The sequence below is a fragment of the Neovison vison genome, chromosome 1 (genome assembly GCF_020171115.1).
Source record: "Neovison vison isolate M4711 chromosome 1, ASM_NN_V1, whole genome shotgun sequence".
Classification (NCBI taxonomy): domain Eukaryota; kingdom Metazoa; phylum Chordata; class Mammalia; order Carnivora; family Mustelidae; genus Neogale; species Neogale vison.
The window spans coordinates 186,643,415-186,663,355 of NC_058091.1; the positions used below are offsets into that span (position 1 = coordinate 186,643,415).

Consider the following 19,941-nt stretch of genomic DNA (forward strand, 5'->3'; position numbering starts at 1 on the left):
ATTTGAGTGAGATTAGCACCATGAAATGAATCGAAACCTGTGTTGTATAAGGTAAAGAACATGGGTTTCAAAACCTTAAAGAATGAAGTTTAAGCTCCACATTTTGGACACCTTTTAGTTGTGTAATTTTGGGGAAGTCAGTCTCTAATAGGGTTATGTTGGTCACCTATGAAATGGAAATAGCCATGCCTCTTACAGTTGTAATGAAGATTCCAAATGATGCAGAGACAGGACTTAAGGTTGGCGTAGGATAAGGCCTTAATAAATATAGCCATTTTTATCCTAGTTGTTTTATCACCTGCTCCCTCTTCAACTCTGGCTGCTAGTACCCCAAATCTTTACCAAGTATGAGCTGTGTGCGGAGATTGAATACATAGTCCAAAATCACATTTTTAAACAGCTACTCTCCAAGCAAAATTAGTGACCCTGTACTGCTCATCTTCTGCTCTTTCTTTTCCAGCCAAGAGTTTTTTAGTCATATATAGCCATCTCCACCACTGTGACTATTACACTTCTCCGCAGTATTAGAATTTTATAGACCATTATTTCTACCTCCTGAAAATATTTCTCTCTTGTCCCCATGTTAGATTTCATAAAAAAGATATCTGATTGAGTGCAGCTCCCAGGAGTTTGTGAGCAATAGCTTCCTTTTCCTTTCTGTCCCCTGCATTATTGGTTTTCATTTGCTTCTAGGTTAGCCACTGGAGAAGGCCCCCTTAAGATTCACAAACTGAAACTCTACTAGAATCTTTGTGCATGTTTGTATTATTTAGGCTTTTAATGGTTCTCTCAACCTTGAAGACACAACAGACATTCCTTACCACCAATGCTTTTGTCTTTGTGACACTAAATGTATCTGCACCCTCCTTTGCAGATGTAAAAGTGTGGCTTTTGAATGCCAATTTAGGGATATGATACTTCTGTACCTCTGCCATGTAAAGAGATAACACTATTGGATTTGAGGCTCATCTTCCTCTTTCCATCACAACTTTGACGAAGAGATCAAAATTTTCTTTGCAAGCTGATCTCATTCTTTCCTTCTTTTATGATGTTTCTTTCTAAAACCTGAGCTACATTTCTGTTTGCCTATAAATTCTTGTCTGCTACCTGGTTTTCCCACAGTCTGTGAGCAAATATGATCCTCCAAGGCCAACCATACCAGGCTGGAGTTTTGTTTTGTTTTTATTTGGCCATATGTAATTTTTATATGCCATATATGATGGCCATATATGACTAAAAAACTCTTGGCTGGAAGAGAAAGAGCAGAAGATGAGCAGTACAGGGTCACTAATTTTGCTTGGAGAGTAGCTGTTTATAAATGTGATTTTGGACTATGTATTCAGTCTCTGCACACAGCTCATACTCATGTTTTGGGTTTGTTTTGTTTTGTTTTTTTCCCCTAAGAGGCTCCATGCCCAGGGTGGAGACCAACTTGCCGCTAGAACTCAGGACTGTGAGACTCAACAGACCGAGCCACCCAGGCATTCCCCAAGCTGGAGCTTTTAAACATTCCTCCATAGGATACGGTTTTTTAAACAAATGGTGCTAGGACAATTGAATGTTTGTCTGAAAAAACAAAAAAAGAGTATCACCTTTGCACTACTCACAAAAATTAACTCATAGAGGACCATAGACCTAAATGTTAGAGCTAAAATAAGCCTACCATTAAGAAAATGAAAAGACAAGGCACAGAATGGAAAAAAATATTTATGAAACAAATATCTGATAAAGGACTTGGTATCCAGAGTATATAAAGAGCTCTTATAACTTAAGAAGACAACCCAGTTTTTAGAACGTGTAAAAAATGAAACTTACATGACTCAGAAATTCTGCTTCTAGATATTTATCCAAGAGAAATGAAAATATATGTCCATACAAAGTATTGCATGTGGATGATCACAGCAGCATTATTTATTAAAGCTCAAACTGGAGACAATTCAAATATTTATCGTCTGGTGAACAGATAAACAAAAGGTATTGTCACTATATAATGGAATTCTGCTCAGCAATAAAATGAGCCAACAACTGATACATGTAGCAGCAAAGATGAACCTCCAAAACATTATGCTAGTGAAAGAAGCTAGAAACAAAGGACTGCTTATGGTATAATTCTTTTTATATGGAATTTCTAGAAAAGGGAAACACAGCGACAGAAAATGGGTTACCGTTTTGCCTGGGAGGGGAGCTGTGATTAACTGCATATGGGCAAAAAGGATAAAGGGGATTTTGGAAGTGGTGTAATGGAAGCAGTTTAAACTTGGATTGTGGTGATGGTTGCACAGCTATATAAATTACTAAAATTCAATGAATTATGCCTTCAAAAGGGGGAATTTTTATGGTATATAAATTATAATTCAATAAGGCTGTTTAAAAAATTCTTCATAGTGCTTGGGTTATGTGATAGCTCCCAGTTTTTGCTTCCTTATGTCCCCAAGAAGACGACTTAATCCCTTGTCTCTTTAGCAGTATTTCTCGAGCTTCTGCTGCATATGAATCACCTTGGGGGTGCCTGGCTGGCTTAGTCCGTGAAGCATGAGACTCTTGATCTTAGGGTTGTAAATTTGAGCCCTACGTTGGGTGTAGAGATTACTTATTAAAAAAATCATCTGGGGGGGCGCCTGGGTGGCTCAGTGGGTTAAGCTGCTGCCTTCGGCTCAGGTCATGATCTCGGGGTCCTGGGATCGAGTCCCGCATCGGGCTCTCTGCTCAGCAGGGAGCCTGCTTCCTCCTCTCTCTCTCTGCCTGCCTCTCTGCCTACTTGTGATCTCTTTCTGTCAAATAAATAAATAAAATCTTTAAAAAAAAATAAAAAAAAATCATCTGGGGATCTTAGTAAGAATGCAGATTAGGAATCAGTAGGTCTGTGGTGAGGTCTGAGATTTTGCATTTTTAACAAGCCCCAAGTGATGCCATTGCTGTTGGTTTGAGGACCGCACTTTGAATGAAAGGCCTTGAAACTTCTTCATAACCCAGGCTGCACATTAGGCTCTCTTGGGGAGCTTCCAGAATAAAACTGATACAGTTCTCTGCCAGAAATTAAATCGGGAAGCTCTTCAGGTGATTCTGATGTATAGTCCAGGCTGAGAAACTTAACGAAATGGGATTCTTTTTACCATAATGAGTCGATAATAAACTTCTATGTTTCCCTCACTCTGATCCCACAGTTTAGCCCATAACCTAGAGCCCCCAAATTATGATCAGTATTTCTTGGAATAAGTAGGAGAGTAGGCTAGCATACTTTGACTATACTTTTTTTTTTTTTTAATTATTTTCTTACACATGACAACCCCTTAGTCCTGGCTAAGAATTAAAATACTAAAGAACGGAGAACATGTGATTGTTATGATGATAATAGCTAAGATGTATTGGGCAATTACAATGTACCTTGCACTGTTCAAAACATTTTACATGCATTATCTACCCTCATATTTTACCCTGTGAGCTAGGTACTATTATTTTGTCTGTCATATAGAAGAAGGAAAAAAGTACAGAGTGATAAAAGGACTTGCTTAAAAGCACACAGCTAATAAGTAGCCCACCAGGGATTTGAAAAGAGGCAGTCAGGCTGCAGGGTCTCAGAGAAGCTGACACTCACCAGTACCTATATTTTCTAATCAATACTTATTTTTGCCAGACGCTTAGTCTTCCATTTCTAACTGATCTTCTATCCTTGGGAATGGAACCAGACCCCACCCAAATCTTCGAGGCCCTTTTATTAGTCTCTTAAAACACACCCAAGCCTACTAGTGTTTCTATACCACCAAGGACTAACTCAGTTTTACTTGACTTCTAGGACTTCGTTGATACTGGAATCTCCTCTGAGCTCCCTTATTCTGATTGCATGAGCTGAATGAGAAAGACTGGCAAACCACATTTGTAATACCCTTTTTTCTTCTCTGTGAAAGATTTAACACCTTATACCTGAGCTTTCTTGTGTCCTTAATCCTTATCGGAGTTCCTCTTCCTTCCTTGAAGATGGATACAGGAAAGGCTAGATGTTAGAGTGAAATTGTGCAGGGTATTTAACAAACTGATCGCATGTATTAACCTCTGTTAGCCCCCACCCCCTTTAAAAAAAAAAATAGAAATTGGTTTCCATTGAGGCTTTAGGCAATTTTAGTGCCTGAAACATTCTTTGTTAACATAATGTTTTTAGAAGGCTGAGTGTCAGGAAGGCCCATTTTTAATTTATCAATGGCATCCTTAGTCTTAATATGCTAAAGCATACTTTACTTTTGAGGGCAGAATTAATCTTTTATCAGATGTACCATGGATGCTGTTGGTTTCATTATTTTAGGAAAATGTTCTTGTGATTGTTTTAGAATTAATGCTACCCACATACCTTTATTTTTCAATATCTATTCAGAATAGATAAGGAAGATACAAGGAGGCACCCATAATAAAGCTAATGCAAAGGAGAATTGTTGCTGCTATTTGAAAAACTAACAAAGGTGTTTAACTTGTTGCTATTATCTTGACTGTGAAGGAAGTGAATCTGAAATTAAGCCTATGGTAGAGAATATTTGGACCTTCTTTTATAAATTACCCTTTGTAGAATAGTGAAGAAAATTTTATTATAAGTAACAAAGATAATTTTATACATTGAAATTTTCCCAGAGGTGGTGTTGGGGGGAGGGACAAAAAAGGAATTTTACTCTGCCCTTTGTTTAAAGCAGGGCCAGGCAGAAATGTCAAAGGCTGTCAAGGTAACTTCTTTGCGACACTGGGATCGCAAGCTTTCAAACACCTACAGTCTTTTTAAAAATACAGAAGCTTTAGCCTCACCCTTTTTGGTTCTAAGGTTTTAATGAACTCCTCAGGGGATTCTAATATGCATTACATTAGTTGAGGTTCTTTCGAGATACAGAATCTGTATGAGGGTATGTGTGTGTGTTTCTATAGAGAGATTATTGTAAGGAATTGGCTCAAACATTTATAGAAGCCAAGGAGTTCCAAAATCTGAGGTCGCAACCTGGAGACACAGGAAAGCTGACGATCTAGTTCTCTGTGTCTAAAGGCATAAAGACCAGTAGAGCCAACAGAGTAAGTTCCAGTCCAAGTTTGAATCTGAAGGTAGGAGACTGATGTCTCAGCTTAAAGGTAGTCAGAGAAAGAGCAAGAGAGAGAGAGAGAGAGAGAAAATTCTCCCTTACTCAATTTTTTTGTTCTATTCATACCTCAAATGGATTGGATGAGGCCCACTCACATTGGGGAGGACAGTCTGCTTTACTCAGTTTACCATTTCAAATGGTCATCTTATCAGAAATATCCTCACAGACATACCCAAGAATACTCTTTAATTAAATATTTGGGCACCCGATGGTATAGTCAAGTTGACACATAGAATTAACCACCAACCACCCAAATTTAAAGAATTTGAAGCAGTGAGGGGCAAAAATCAGATTCCTTGGAAGAAACGCTTGAAGGGAGAAAACTTATAAAGAGACTGTTGTTGCATTTTAGGGACCGATTATATAATTTGCATTATAAAAAAAGTTCAGACTTGGCAAATCCTTAGAGACCAAAAGTTGCCATGGGTTGAGGGCAAGGGGTGGGAGAGGCAAGGGTCTGCTATTGGACATGGGGTTTCTTTTGGGGATGATGAGCATGTTCTGGAATTAGATATTGGTGATGATTGCATAACCTGTGGATATGCTACAAACCACTGATCTGTACCTTTTGAAAGGGTGAATTTTATAGTATCAGAATTATATATCAGTAGGAAATTTATACATTGAGAGAGATTGGATAGGAAGAAGTGATGGTAGAGACGTTGGCATCTTTGAGATGTTTTCTATGAAGAAGTAAAAAATAATGGGGGAGGTGATAGAGAAAAAGGGACATGAGACGAGGGAGGAATTTTTTTTAACTGCAGGAGAGGGGTCCCTGGCTGGCTCAGTCAGAAGAGCATGAGACTCATGATCTTGAGGTTGTGAGTTTGAGTCCCATGTTGGGTGTAGAGCTTAAACATAAACTTAAAAAAACTCACAGGGGATATTGCTGCATGTTTGTATACAGATTCAAATGCTCCAATGGAAAGGGAAATATTAATGATACAAGGTACGGCAGTGGGAATTTGCAGGAGCCAGATCCTTAAACTGACTGGAACACCACCTTAAATAATGTTCTTCACGTCTCTTCCCTAGGTGACAGACCAGTCGGTGAAAGCATTTGCTGAGCACTGTCCTGAACTTCAGTACGTTGGCTTCATGGGTTGTTCAGTTACTTCTAAAGGAGTCATTCACCTTACCAAGGTAGGTGCCATGGCTCCATCTCCTTAGTGTTTCTTTCTTTCTTCTTTTTTTTTTTTTAAAGAGATTTTATTTATTTATTTGAGAGAGAGACAGAGAGAGAGCATGAGCACGAGTGGTGGGGTGGGCAGAGGTGAGGGAGAGGTAGAAGCAGACTGCCGGCTAAACAGGCAGCCCTGTGATGCGGGGCTCAATCTAGGGCCCCGAGATCTTGACCTGAGCTGAAGGCAGATGCTTAACCAACTGAGCCACCTAGGTGCCCCTTCCTTAGTGTTTCCTTCATTCATATCAGTGCCCTAGCATTGTTGAATGTACTTGAGTGAGGAATAGTCAGACCATTACCGAAGTGTACTAGGGTTTGATAGTTAAAATCAGTTTAAAGCAACAGTACCAAACTTAGCTTTTCTTAAATGGGACATTCATTTAAACAAGAAGCTTGCTTTTTTATTGCTAATAACTATGAAATATATGCATTAAAAATTATTTAAACATTAACTTATTGCGTTTAGAATATATTTTGATTAAGGGTTTAATTGCTTACATATAATTAGGTCCCCTGAGCATTTGGCTTTTAAGAAGTGCATATGGCCAGTGTATATGATTAAGCTGAACATGAAAGGTGAAAAGAGAGGTAAATCTGTGTCAAAAATTAACCTTCTAGTTCAAAGAGTTCACTTTTATACCAAATATATGAAATCTTAGATTTTAGCAATGATGACAATGCCAGTTCCTTTGTAACCTCTCACTTATGTGCCATCTTCACTCCAGAGCTTTAAAATAATTAGGACTAAATTCTTACATGTGTGTAATGTAATGGAAAACTGGCTATTATAAAATTTATCCGTGTATTATCTGAAATTTGTCACTGAATAGATTTTAACTGTCCCATATAGTACTTAGGAGAATGGGTATGAATCTTGCCATTCATACTTAATAGCTGAGTAACCTTTTCATTCACCCTTTCCTCATTTCATTACTATTAGGCAACTGCTGTGTTAATAGCACAATGTTGAAATAAAACAGGTGAGATCCCAGGTCTCTTTGGGCTTGGTCTCTTCAGGTCTCTTTAAGCTTACAGTTTAATGGGAGATAATCTTAGTCTTTCCTTTCTAGGAAAAGAGCAAATGATTGTGAGTTACTTAGGACTCTGGTGAAAAAACAAAAACAAAAACCAAAAACAAAACACACACACACACACACACACACACACACACACACCCCAAACCAAAAGACAAAACAAAACAAAAAACAAAACAATGAACTCTGGCAGTAAGGCACAGTGGTTAGGAGCCTGGGCTCTATTGTTAGCTTGAGTTTGGATCGTGGCTCTGGCACTTATTAACTAAGTGGAGAAATTATTTTTCAGGGTATTAATTGAAATAATATATGCAAGGTCCTTGCCTCAGTATGGAGATTGCAGTAAATGCTAAGTAAATGTTAGCTGCTAGTACTAAAATGCATTTTGTGATATCTAAGTTGCTGAAAAGTCAGAGCAAGCTTTGAGGAAAAAATAGCAAATCACTGTTTTGGTCTAGTGTGTCTGAAACATCCTATGATTTTCCTTGTCTCTAGTGACTGATAATTGATGAGCTTTAATTGTATTTTGAGGATCAGAGCCTAAAACTACTGGAAAAGAAAAGCGCGTTAGTCTCAATTATTGTTCTATCAGAATATCTTAGTGTAACCAAGACCATACATAACCATAATTTTTAGTCATTTCCTATAACCTTGGCCTGAACATCTTGGTGGATGACGTTTTTCTAGTCACATCTAATGTTGTTTATAGTGTAGAGTAGAAATGCCTTTGGATGAACAGATTGTGCACAACAAGTGTTATAATGACCATATGTGGGATTTTTATGATCACTTGAAATTGTACTCATTAAGACAAAACAAGACTTATTAGATCAGTAAGTGCTTCCCTGAGCATTCTGAGATGGCCAAAAATTATGGTGCACTGGTACTTAAAAGATCAGAATAACTCCCTGTAACAAAATAGCAGCTATAGCAAATGGCAAATGTCGGTGTTGGAAGGCTCAAATTACTGAGAATGTTCTTCTGAAGATGATAGGCCAGAACTGGTGGTTTGGACTGTCAGTAGTCTGAATCTACTGGATTAATATCAAAGCTGGTCCACAAACTTTTGAGGATCATCTTTGTTGCTCAACAAAGTCTTTTGCTTTGATGAGAAGACTGGTTTGTGGCATAGTATTGCTTAGTTCCTGGAATCAAGTGAAGGCAAGGTAACATTTTAAGCATGCATAGCTTCTGTAAAGCTGTTTTAATTTTTTCATCTTTTGAAAACTAGGAGAACTCAGGTTTTACTAAAATGAAAGCTTTTTTTGTTAAAATATTTGCATTCTGATAGTTTTCATACTACGATATTACACAAAATATAATTTACATTTTCAAAATGTTTATTAATATATAAATGCTCCTGGGAAACTGTGTTATCCTTATTATCATCATGGCTTGTTATTTTTAAGTAAATGATTACAGAGATGTGAGATAGAGAGTATTGAGAGCTAGTGGTCTAAAGCTGTTTAATTTTATATGGTTTAGAAATTCTCTCCAACATACTACTTTTCTGTCTTGGGCTCTCAGTTTGCTAAAAGGCAAATGGTATAAAATCTCCATGCCTTAGTTTCCTGTCAATAAAGAGATGTGCCTGAATTAGATGATCTCTTTCTAGAGTTACTTGTAGCCAGAAGAATCTACACATTTAAGAATCATTGACCTGGAAGTCCCTATGAAGGGACTCCCTGAAACTAAGAAATGTCAAGTCTTTAGTAATTTAGAAAGAATAATTAGGGATTTGTGACAGCTCAGATTGTTACGCCAAGGGCAAGAAGACAGAAGATTGGGAATAGGTGGAAGAATGTTGTTATCCTCTAACTATGGTTCCGTGGGCCTAATTTTACTTGATGTGCTCAGCATTGGCTAGATTCTTACTCACTATGCAATATTTACTGATGACACACCTTTAGTCTTTAGAGGAATTCTGCTAATATTAAACAATATTGGAGTAAGAACTCTTCCTTCTAGGCCCCTATGACTGTAAATTAGAGTCCAGAAATAGCTAAGACTGAATGCACCCAAGTTGAGAAGATAATGTCAGTTTCACTAGATTGTGTTTGGAAACTTTAGATCCATATTTAGGAAGCAATACTACGTAAGAACTTTCAAGGTCTCCATTTAACAGTTGAGAACGTTATGACTTGTTATTTGTGATAGTTGAGTCTTCTCCAACACAGATGTGTTTGTTTTTTTCACTGCAGTTGTACCTATTTATAAATAAAAAATATTTCTATCTTGGTCTCCTTCCTATATTTTAAAAATGGATTCAACAAATGCAAGTATGTAATCAACCCCTTATATTTAGACTGTAGTGCCTCAGTATCATTTGCCACTAAAGGAACTAGTAGAAACATGTCAAAAAGACCCAAAACGAACATGAAGTGGTTCCCACTGGGCTAGGTTGGCATACTTCGAGCACTGAGAAGGAAAATGACTGCAGTGGATTAAAGCAAATCAAATGTATAAAAATTGTGGATTCATAATGATATACTAAAAAAAAATCCCTGTATTTCTTTTTCCAACTAAGATGGTGTAATAGGGACTAGATTTACTCTTTTCCCTGAAACATTCCCCAAAACTAGACAAAATACATGAAACAATAGTCTTTAAAAAAATATATTTATTTATTTGACAGAGATCACAAGTAGACAGAGAGATAGAGAGGAGGAGGCAGGCTCCCTGCTCAGCAGAGAGCCCAATGCGGGGCTTGATCCCAGGACCCTGGGATTATGACCTGAGCCAAAGGCTCTAACCCACTGAGCCACCCAGGCATCCCGAAACAGTAGTCTTTAACACACTGGATTTCAGACAACTAAGGACAGTGATCCCTGAGATATTGAGAAGCAAGAGCAGACCTATGACTACCTCCAGCTAATGTATAGAAAGAAATTCCGGTTTGTAGCACAAGGAGGGTAACGCAGGCAAAACTCAGCAGACATTCTTGAGTTGAGACAAAACAAAGTCCAGGAGACCAAGACAGCCAAAGTTCGGAGGACAGAGTATTGGAGTGGAGAGAAGTCCATTGAGAACTATGTAGGGAATCCCAGAGGTCTTTAGATTGATCTCCTTTGAGCATCCAATTCTAAATAACCCATGAGTAGTGAAGAAATCAAGAGATAATAGCAAGTATTGTGAACTGAATGAGAATGAAAACAAAGTAGTGATGATTTAATGTGATGCTGCTAAAATACACTTTATGTAAAATTAATAGCACTTAGCACCTATATAAGAAAAAGGGGAGATCTCAAATTAGTGACTTTCTACTTCATGAACTTCTACCTTCTGAAACTTAAGGAAAAAGAGCAAATTAAACTCAAAGTAAGCAGAAGCAAGGAAGTAATAAAGATCGAAGGGAAGTCAATGAAATGGAAAACAAGAATAAAAGAAAAAATTATTAAAACCAAAAGCTGGTTCTATGATAAAATAGATAAAATTGATAAATCTCTATTTAGACTAATTAAGAAAAGGAGAAAGAGAGAGAGAGAGAGAGAGAGAAAGAAAAAGAAGACACGACTTGCCAATATCACAAGAGAATTATGGGTTCTACAGATATAAAAAGGATAAGGGAATATTATACATGTTTATGCCTAGAAATTAAAAAAACCCAGATGAAATGAAAAATTTGCTTGAAAGACACAGACACCAAAAAAAAAAAAAAAAAAGACACAGATACCAAAACTCACTCAAGAAGTACATAACCTGAATACCCCTATATCTCTTTAAAAAATTACATTTATAGTTAAAAACCTTCCCTCCAATGGGTTATAGGACATGGGGGTTTATTACCTTATTCTCATTACCCTTATTTACGTTTGAAAATTTCCATAATGATAAAAATAGCTTTTTAGGGGTCAAAAAATTAAAAATGTTGATATTAATGTTACATGATAAAATCACACTATTCAATATCATACTTTTAAGAATGTATAATAACATTGGAAATTTTTAAAATAATAATAATGTATATTAACATATAATATTAATTTAAAAATCAGTTGAATAATAGACTTATGGAAACTGAAATGTCAATGTGGCAATTTATTTTCATCTGTAGTTAGAGCACAAACTACAGAAATGCTGTGGGTTCATGAATTTAATGCCACAAATCCACTGTGAGTTTACATCAAATCAGTTCAAATGATTTTAATCATTTAAAAAATATTTTATTTATTTGAGAGAGAGAGAGTGCAGAAGCATGGGGAGGGGGTAGAAGGGGAGAGGGAGAAGCAGGCTCCCTGAAATCTTGACCTAAGCCAAAAGCAGATGCTTAACAGACTGAGCCATCCAGGTGCCCCCAAATGATTTTATTTATTTTTATTTATTTATTTTTAAAAAAGATTTTATTTATATATTTGACAGAGAGACACATACTTCCTACTGAGCAGGGAGCCAGATGTGGGGCTCCATCCCAGGATCCTGGGATCATGACCTGAGCCAATGGCAGATGCTTAAGGACTGAGCCACCCTGGCACCCCACCCCCAAATGATTTTAATCTTTTATTAGATCTTATTTTAAATGACTACTAAGAAAGATAGAGAAGAATATTTGATAAAAAGTTCATTTTTATTATGTGACATATAAAAATTCATATTTGCCATAACTTAGAGGTCAATGTATTTTTTTAGATTGCTGATATATTTTTAAGGTTGTGAGTGTTAATAATAATATTTTAAAATATGAATAATATAATAAGACTACAAAATATTACAAAGCATTAGTCAGTTAATAATATTAACTCTGATGCTACATTAGATCTTATTGTTGCTTTATTCAATTTAAAAGCATGATCTGAATTTTTAGGCTATGTCAGATGTGGGTTTGGTTGAGATTTTTGATGTTTGTTTGTTTCTGTTTTTAAACAGAATTTTTTGGGAAAGGTAACAGACAGCTAAACAAAATGCCCAAACTTCTGATATTTTCTTGGACCATAATCATATTTAAAGAACTTAAAAAAAACCCCACATATTTTTAAAGTGCTTATGGTTGAAAGTATGAAATGTTTTCTAAAGGAAAACAAAATTGATTTTTTTTCAGGCAATTTAACATAAGTAACTGAAAGAATGTTCATTCATGCAACTAACTCAATTTTTTTCTTCCTTTTCTTATGTATCCAGAGACTAGAAATGAAAGATGACCTTTCTTGACTTTTAAATTTCCAAGCAACTGATCAGTTTAGAATGCTTTATTCTAAAGGAAGAACATATTATTTTGCTACTTTAGAGGTGATATTGGTGTTTAGTCATATATTATAATTTCATTTGTTTCTAAGTAATTATAGTACTTGAGTGTTATTTTGAGATTGGAAAAAATACATGTTCTTAAATTCATTCAGCTTTAAAATATTTCATAGCGAGTATGAGCCAGTGAGTATTATGAAGGGGTGTTTGTTGGATGACCATGCTTTTGGTTCCTTTTAGCCATTCAGAGCTTAAGAGTTAGGCCCAAAACCTGAATGTTGAGAGTATAGGCAATGATTATCTAGTTCTGGCATGATCCGTTAATCGATTTTTTTTTTTTTTAGAAGTTTTGCAATGGACAGTAACCACTTATTTCTGTCATCAATGCTAAGGGCATGACTACTGATTATATGACTGTGGGAAAATCACCAAATTTCTTTGCCTCAGTTTCCTCATCTATAAAATAAGAATAAAAATAATAGCATCATCCTACATCTAGGGTTGTAGAGGAAGAGTGCTTGGAAAGTTACTAAGGATATAGTTGAAAAATAACTAAAGTAATACAAATGTTCATCTTGGTGTACAAAAGTCCCCTATAACTCTTTAGTCCTAATTCGCTCCTATTCTTTCATTAAAATAAAAATGTACAATAATTTTTGTGAAAATAAATCTTATTTAAAATATTTGTGACCTTTCTTTCTACCTGAGTGCCAGTGCTAAACCTTAAGATTAATGACTGTGTGTCTGCTCTTCGTTGTTTTGTTTTGTTTTCCTTTTCCTGCTGAGTCCCTTAAGGGTTATTTAATGATTTAAGTTCATGCACTGAACAACTAAAATAATATTTTTAATAAAATCATTTTAAGTAATTTATACTATAGCAATATACTGAATTGGGTGAATATACTGTTGTGTACCTTATTATTACTGCATGAGTTAGTGACTTTGATTTTTACTTTTCTAAATTATATAAGGTCTACATAAGCTGTAGCAACATATCACCTTTAGTTTTTCATTTTGTTAAATCAGTAATCCCTGTTCAATACGCTTCTCTTCTTATATTTTATAACTCTGTTACTCATACTCCAGGTGTAATATATATGTGTTTCTGCTGCACTTTCATTTCAACAACTACAACGGCAGGATGTAGCAGTGTGACACTAGTAAAATGAGTGAATTCATCTTCCAAATGATTCAGTTTGTGAGAGTCCTAACAAGTATAATGAACAAATGAGTTTCTCTGTTGTATCTATCCTTTGATAAAATGTTTGCTTCAGGCTTTAATATAAATATATAATATAAAATGAGGAAAGTCGGCAGTCTTTTTTGAAAGGACCTTTCTTGGATCTTGGCTTTTATATTTTAAATATTATTTTACTTTGCTTATATTATCCCCATTTCACTCCTTGAATTTTTATCACACACTTATTATTCCTAAATTGTGTTTTTGCTGCAAATATTCTTATAAAAAAGGATTTCAACTTTATTTATCTGGTCTCTAACACATGAGGTCAGTCTTTATCTAAGAAAGATTAAGAGATGTGGCTTTCATGCTTTCTTAGACTTTCAAATTCGTTCACACTGATTCATGAGAGAAATTTTATTTAGGGACCAGTGTGAGTCTACTTCGCTTAGTCTTGTGGTTTATACATAAATAGTGATAGTAGACACTGATGAGGCCCTGACAGAACAGACTTCCCGAATTAGAGAAAACATATTTGGGGACTAATGAGTATAAACTACAATGAAACTTAATGAGGAAATATATTACTGAGAAAAAATAAAGCAGCTCTCATTTATTAATTTAAAATGAATATTTATTGAGAATTAGAGTGAAATAGGATCCAAATTGATTTAAGGGACATATTCAATTATATAAAACCATTGACAGTTGTATTCAGTTAATAGTTTTGAATGATTATACAATGTTTAACAGTGTCTTATTTTTAATTAATTTAGCTACCTACTTAAGTACTGTTTTCACTGTACCTGGGCAGGTCTTGTCAGCCCCAGAGAAGTGCCTGTGTATGAACGTGTTTTATATTCATTCACACACACACTTAAACACAGTACACACCCACACTATGTCAATCATTAGTCATTACTCAGAACCCAAATAGTCAGATTTTTCTTTACAATTTTGTGTAACACTGTGCAATGTTTGTAATGAAGATCTAAAGGGGCTCCTGGATACTGAAAGGAAGATAAATTATGTTGTGTCTTTCTTGTGGTCAAATTCTTGGACAATAGGGAATTCATTTCCATAGTAACTCTCTGTTAGTCAAAAGCTGATTTATTTATGTGACAGTAGGGGTCTGTGTTCTGAAATCTTACCTTGAATCCTCAATAGTTAACCAGAATTTGGGCCTTACATAGTATTACTCATTATTTTCCACAATAGCTTTTGTAATGAAGTTTGGTTCTGAGCTCCCTTTTCTCCAGACACACTGGCCCAATAATAGAGCCAGTAGAGTCCATTGACCGAAGGCAGTTGAGCTCCTCACATGTTTGCTCTCCAGCCCAGAGGTATCACAGGCATTTACACAAAAGCTGTTGATCACACTGTATTTACAAAACCTTTCGGAGCATAGCTGCTTCCCTACTGTAGACTTCCCTTCAATTGATTATATCCTAGTGGGATGATTGGCCATCAACATTTTTTTTTCCTCCAAAAGAAAGCTTCCCACTGAAACTTTCTCTATTATATTCACTAGAGGATATTCTTGGTTATTATGTTTGATCAGAGGTACTTTTTCAACAGCAATTGGCTATCAATCTTGGATCTTTAAAAATTAAATAATACCCCTGTGCCTGAGAAAGCAGGGCAAATGATGACTCTTAGAGCTTTCATCTGGCTTGAAGAAGAAAACAAAGCTGGTTAGCACCCTGTGTTTCTCAGGCAAGTTGCAGGAATACTCTGGCATAATTATACTTCTGGGTTGTTATAAAAAACTCCCATTAGATTGACTGCTTTTTTTTATTGTTGGAAACCAGATTCCCCTTTCCCCTTCTTTCCGTTTGCTTTGTTCTGATCCTAGGTGTGTTAGCCTCAGATCCTTTTTCTCTCTAATTTCTGCATTGTCGGGGGCTTCATTCTCCAGGCTGCATTTAGTGGGAGGCAGCCAGGCCAAAGGGAGGGAAAAACTAGGGTATTTCTCTCCCTCCCTTTCTGTCTCAGGTACTTTACTGGCAACAGCTTTATATTCCCCCATGGTTCTAGCCCTGGATGGATCCTCTGCAGCTCCAGCTTCTATTGAATGGCCATAGCTTGTCGGTTCCAGTAACACGGACTTTCTTTTGTCCCTCCAGCCTTGGGGTGTATAGTCTTCCTGTGGTTGTGAAATCTCTGGCTTATACTGGCCTCTCCAGTTTTTCTTCTCAGCCTCTGCATCACTGGAATAACCAATTTCCTTAATGAAATTCCCTTCATGTAATTTAATGAATACTTATAGTGGTTTCTGTTTTCCTGTTTAGACCCTAATGTATCTCTCTGCATCATTCCAGGTTTCTTACATGAGAGCCCACTTAAGAGAATAGAACCAATATTTATTTCCTCTCAGAGCATCTTGTAGTAGTGGAGATCAAAGCACAAAGCAGAGAGTTGCACGTAATGTAAGATTTAGGTTAGTCTTGACCCTTCCTCAGACTATCACTAGCCATACTTCTGTTATGGATCTCAACAAGCTATGGCTAGAGAGACAGGGGCAACTAGCTATGTGACAGTAAAGAATAAGGAAGCTACAAGGTCATGGTGAGTCCCCAAAATAGGATAGTGGGCTAGATGCTTAATTAAAGACAGTTTTTGTACATGCTCCTAGTACAAAACAAAACTTAAATGTTTCCTCGGTGCTATATCTGTAATGTCAGTTCACAGAGGCAAATGTAAAGACAAATATTTGACTAAGTGAGGAGTTGTGAATTAGTTATTTGGCTTATTGGTTATCAGTTACTAGTTAGTTAAAGTTATATCTTAGATGATTTTGACTGATTAAAAATAACAGGCTATCATGTCTACTTGTAATTTTTAAAAATCTTGGTCATGCTTTTTTCATTGATATGAGAAGGTATAAGTGACTCGGTACATATTATTAGGGTCAATCATAATTTGATATTTAAAATTGTATGTTAGATGTACACCAGGTATTGTTTTAAATTCATCTCATTTGGTTGAAGCTTTTTACTAGTAGGTGGGCAAAATATATTGAGAGGGTAGAATTACAGATGGATATAGTTCTTTGTATCAGAAAATAGTACTTCAGTGTATAAATCAAAGTTGCAAGATTTTTGCAGTTTATTTTGGAAAAATTTGTATTATCTGTTTTAATGATAATGTAATTTCATGATCTACATTATTTAGTATCAGAGAAAATTCCCTAAAGTCTTCTTTCTGATTTCCATTTCTTATTGATAACTGATACACTGCCTGTAGCATAGATAATAACCTAGAATTTAGATCATTCACTTTTAACTCTTGAGTTTGATTAGCAGAGTCAGGAACTAAAACTTAACCAATTCCAAATTTAAATATATTTTAAACCAAATGCTGTTGCTTCTTGGAGTGGTTCTTACAGAACAAAGATAAAACAATTGAAATCTGATTTAGTGTTTGGAGAGTTCCTGACTTGGATTTTGAATATACATCCTACATGCCCTTTAAAAAGTTTGGGTCTTCTGAGATTTTTCTTACCTGGGAAAATGTTCATTCTTTCATTATCGTAGGTGGTTGGGGCACTTGGATAATGCCATGAACAATTAAATCAAGTACAATGTCAGAAATGAAGAAATAGTACTTTTCCCAATCTTACATCTTGATTTATGTTGGATTCTGTGACTCCTTTCTCACTAGTAGTGATTGATTAATTTTTAGATTGTTAGTATCAGATGTGTCTTCCAACTAGACGGAATATTTGGGATTTTATTTGGTGACTAGAAGGAGGACAGTAGGAAGAAGTGTTATATATATGTTTTGGAATATTGCTTCTCATAAAAATAGCTTAGAGGTTGAGAGGAGAGAAAGCTGCTGATGGGTGCCTAGGTTAGCCTTTTCCTTCTTGGTGACTTGGGGTGCTCCAGACCTATAGGGCAAACCAGAGAGAGAAGCTGCAGAGACCTATTGACAGAGGCCGCCTGGTGTTCCTCGCGTGACAGGAAATCTTTTTCCAGTGGTATGGAAGGCCCAAAGACGGGAAGTGGCTCAGCTGGTGGTTAATCTGTGCTCCAGGGTTTTTGGTTCACACTCCCTGAAACAGTACCTGGTCATAGAATAGGAAGAATCTTTTCTTTGAAATTAAGGTTTAGGCACTTTTTTACTCTGAGCTGTGGCTTTTAGCTGAGGCCTAGACATGAGAGTGTAAGGCAGGCTAAGAGATTTTCAGTGTGAAGGTGAGTCCCAGTTGCATATTCTAAACCAGGAAGAAAGGAAAAAAAATAGATATTTTAGAGAGTAGGTACAACATTTCTGTAATATTTCTGGAACTCCAGAAAATAAAAATATGTCAGAGTATTTTTAATTAAAAAGCATGAATGTCTTTTCTTTGTATTCCAGCTGCACACAATTAAAAATAAAGAATGGAATAATGTGGTAATTTTGCCTTCATAGTCTATGATCAAGAGGTCAGTGTACAGGTCACTTGGCTTGGATATGATAAGCTTTTGCCCTGTGCTAATGTTCAGTTTGTCCTGGGTTAAGTTTCATTTATTTTACAACTTTAAAAATTATTTGGAATGCACTTCCAAAACTTTTGATGCACTGAAGTGTGCTATACGATGCTGGTGACTGAAATTGGTTCAGAATTCCATGAGCTGTCTTTTTTTATAACAGATCGCTGACCTTGGTATGAGGAAATGAAAGAGAATTACACAGCCAGTCCAATGAGATGAAATAATCTCTTCTAGCTTGCATTCACATTTGACTTAATTTGCCCTTATTTTATTTAAGCTTTGATTTTTTTTTCTTATATAAGTGAAACAGTGTGAACATTTTATTTTTTTAATTGAGGAGAAGTTCTGTCTCTTAGCTCCTGCTGGGTAAAAAAGTGACAGCACTACTTCGTGCCGCTAACTTTAAGTGCTGTTTGTAGTTTTTTCGGTGCTCCCAAAGTCTTCTGTGGAAAAAAAGGAAGGGATTTGGTGGAAAGGAAAGTCCTAGGAAGAAGTCAATTAGAGACTGCTGCCTGCCAGAGTGAGAGAGGAGGCGTGGAGCATCCATTCTGAATTGGTACACTAACACGCAGAAATCCAATTAACAAATTCACATTTCTGCTGCAGAAGACAGTGATTAAAATTTTGGTGAACTATTCAGAATTCTTGCCACAGACATCAAAATGCTGACAATTTAGAGGCGCTTAAAAAAAATTGTTCTTTATTTTAAAAACCAGCATATAAGTAGTGAACTGATTATGCTTCTTGTCCTAAAATGACCTTTAGTTGTGTGGAATGAGACCATTGTTTTTTAATATTTAATTCTCACATATTGTGAAATCTATGTTCAAATATATCACTTTTAAAAACATGGAGTTTTAGAACTATAGATCGTGCATTTGATGTGCTTAGAGGGACAGACACCTAATCTCTGGAAACTTAAATCAGTGAAGTTACCTTTAAAGTTTTGGTCCTGATTTCAAATTTGCTCATTTAGCAATAAGCGGTTAATAAATGATTGATACACCTAGGACTGTGTTAGGTACTAGTGACACAAAGGTGAATAGCCATGAACCTGACCTCTAGTAGCTTGCTTTTGACTCTAGTGGGAAGAACAGTCTCTAACTGATATTCTTCTAGGCTGTGGTAGGGGAACGAGGAACAACAGAGGGTGTACAGAGGGCAGTCCCTTACTCTGACTGTGGGAATCCCAGGCAGTTGTACAGAGCTGTTAGGGGAGCCATTAAGGCTGAATTATGCTTTGATAGGGAATGAAGCCAGCCTGTGACTGCCCCAGGTGGCTCAGGATACTATTGCTGTTGATGCATTTTTAAATCTTTTTAGAATCAGACTAGCTCACTATGTTATTATATTTATTACTATAGGTATGTTTGACTGCCTCTTAATCAGTTTATTATTTTATTTTATTTACTCACCACAAATTAGAAGTCTGCTCTCATCGTACCTAAAGAATTCAACATATTTATATATAATTTATAAGTAAATTATATAATTTATAAATAATTAAATATTTTTACAAATTTATATTTTGTATTTATAAAATATGTAATTGAATATAAGTATGTATAATTTATATATAAAAAGGATTTAGCATATTTATGTACAATTAATACTTTTATATGTTGAATTTAAAAGTATAAATGCCATTTGTGTGCTGATGACTTCCAAGTTTACTTGACATCTTTTCTTGGCTATCTAATGGGCATTGTAGACATAACATATTCAAAACCAAACTCTTTTCCTACCTGCTACCAGACCATGTTAGTTATTGGAATAA

General features: G+C 35.9%; 1 protein-coding gene across 2 annotated transcripts in view; it reads left to right on the plus strand.

Annotated features, from left to right (window-relative positions):
• Positions 1-19,941, plus strand: part of FBXL17 (F-box and leucine rich repeat protein 17) — a 506,779-nt gene that overhangs the window by 161,776 nt on the left and 325,062 nt on the right. For both annotated transcript variants that reach the window (XM_044264392.1, XM_044264400.1), the window contains exon 5: positions 6,147-6,254. In XM_044264392.1, coding sequence (XP_044120327.1) covers positions 6,147-6,254 — 108 coding nt within the window. The remainder of the gene's footprint in view (positions 1-6,146; positions 6,255-19,941) is intronic.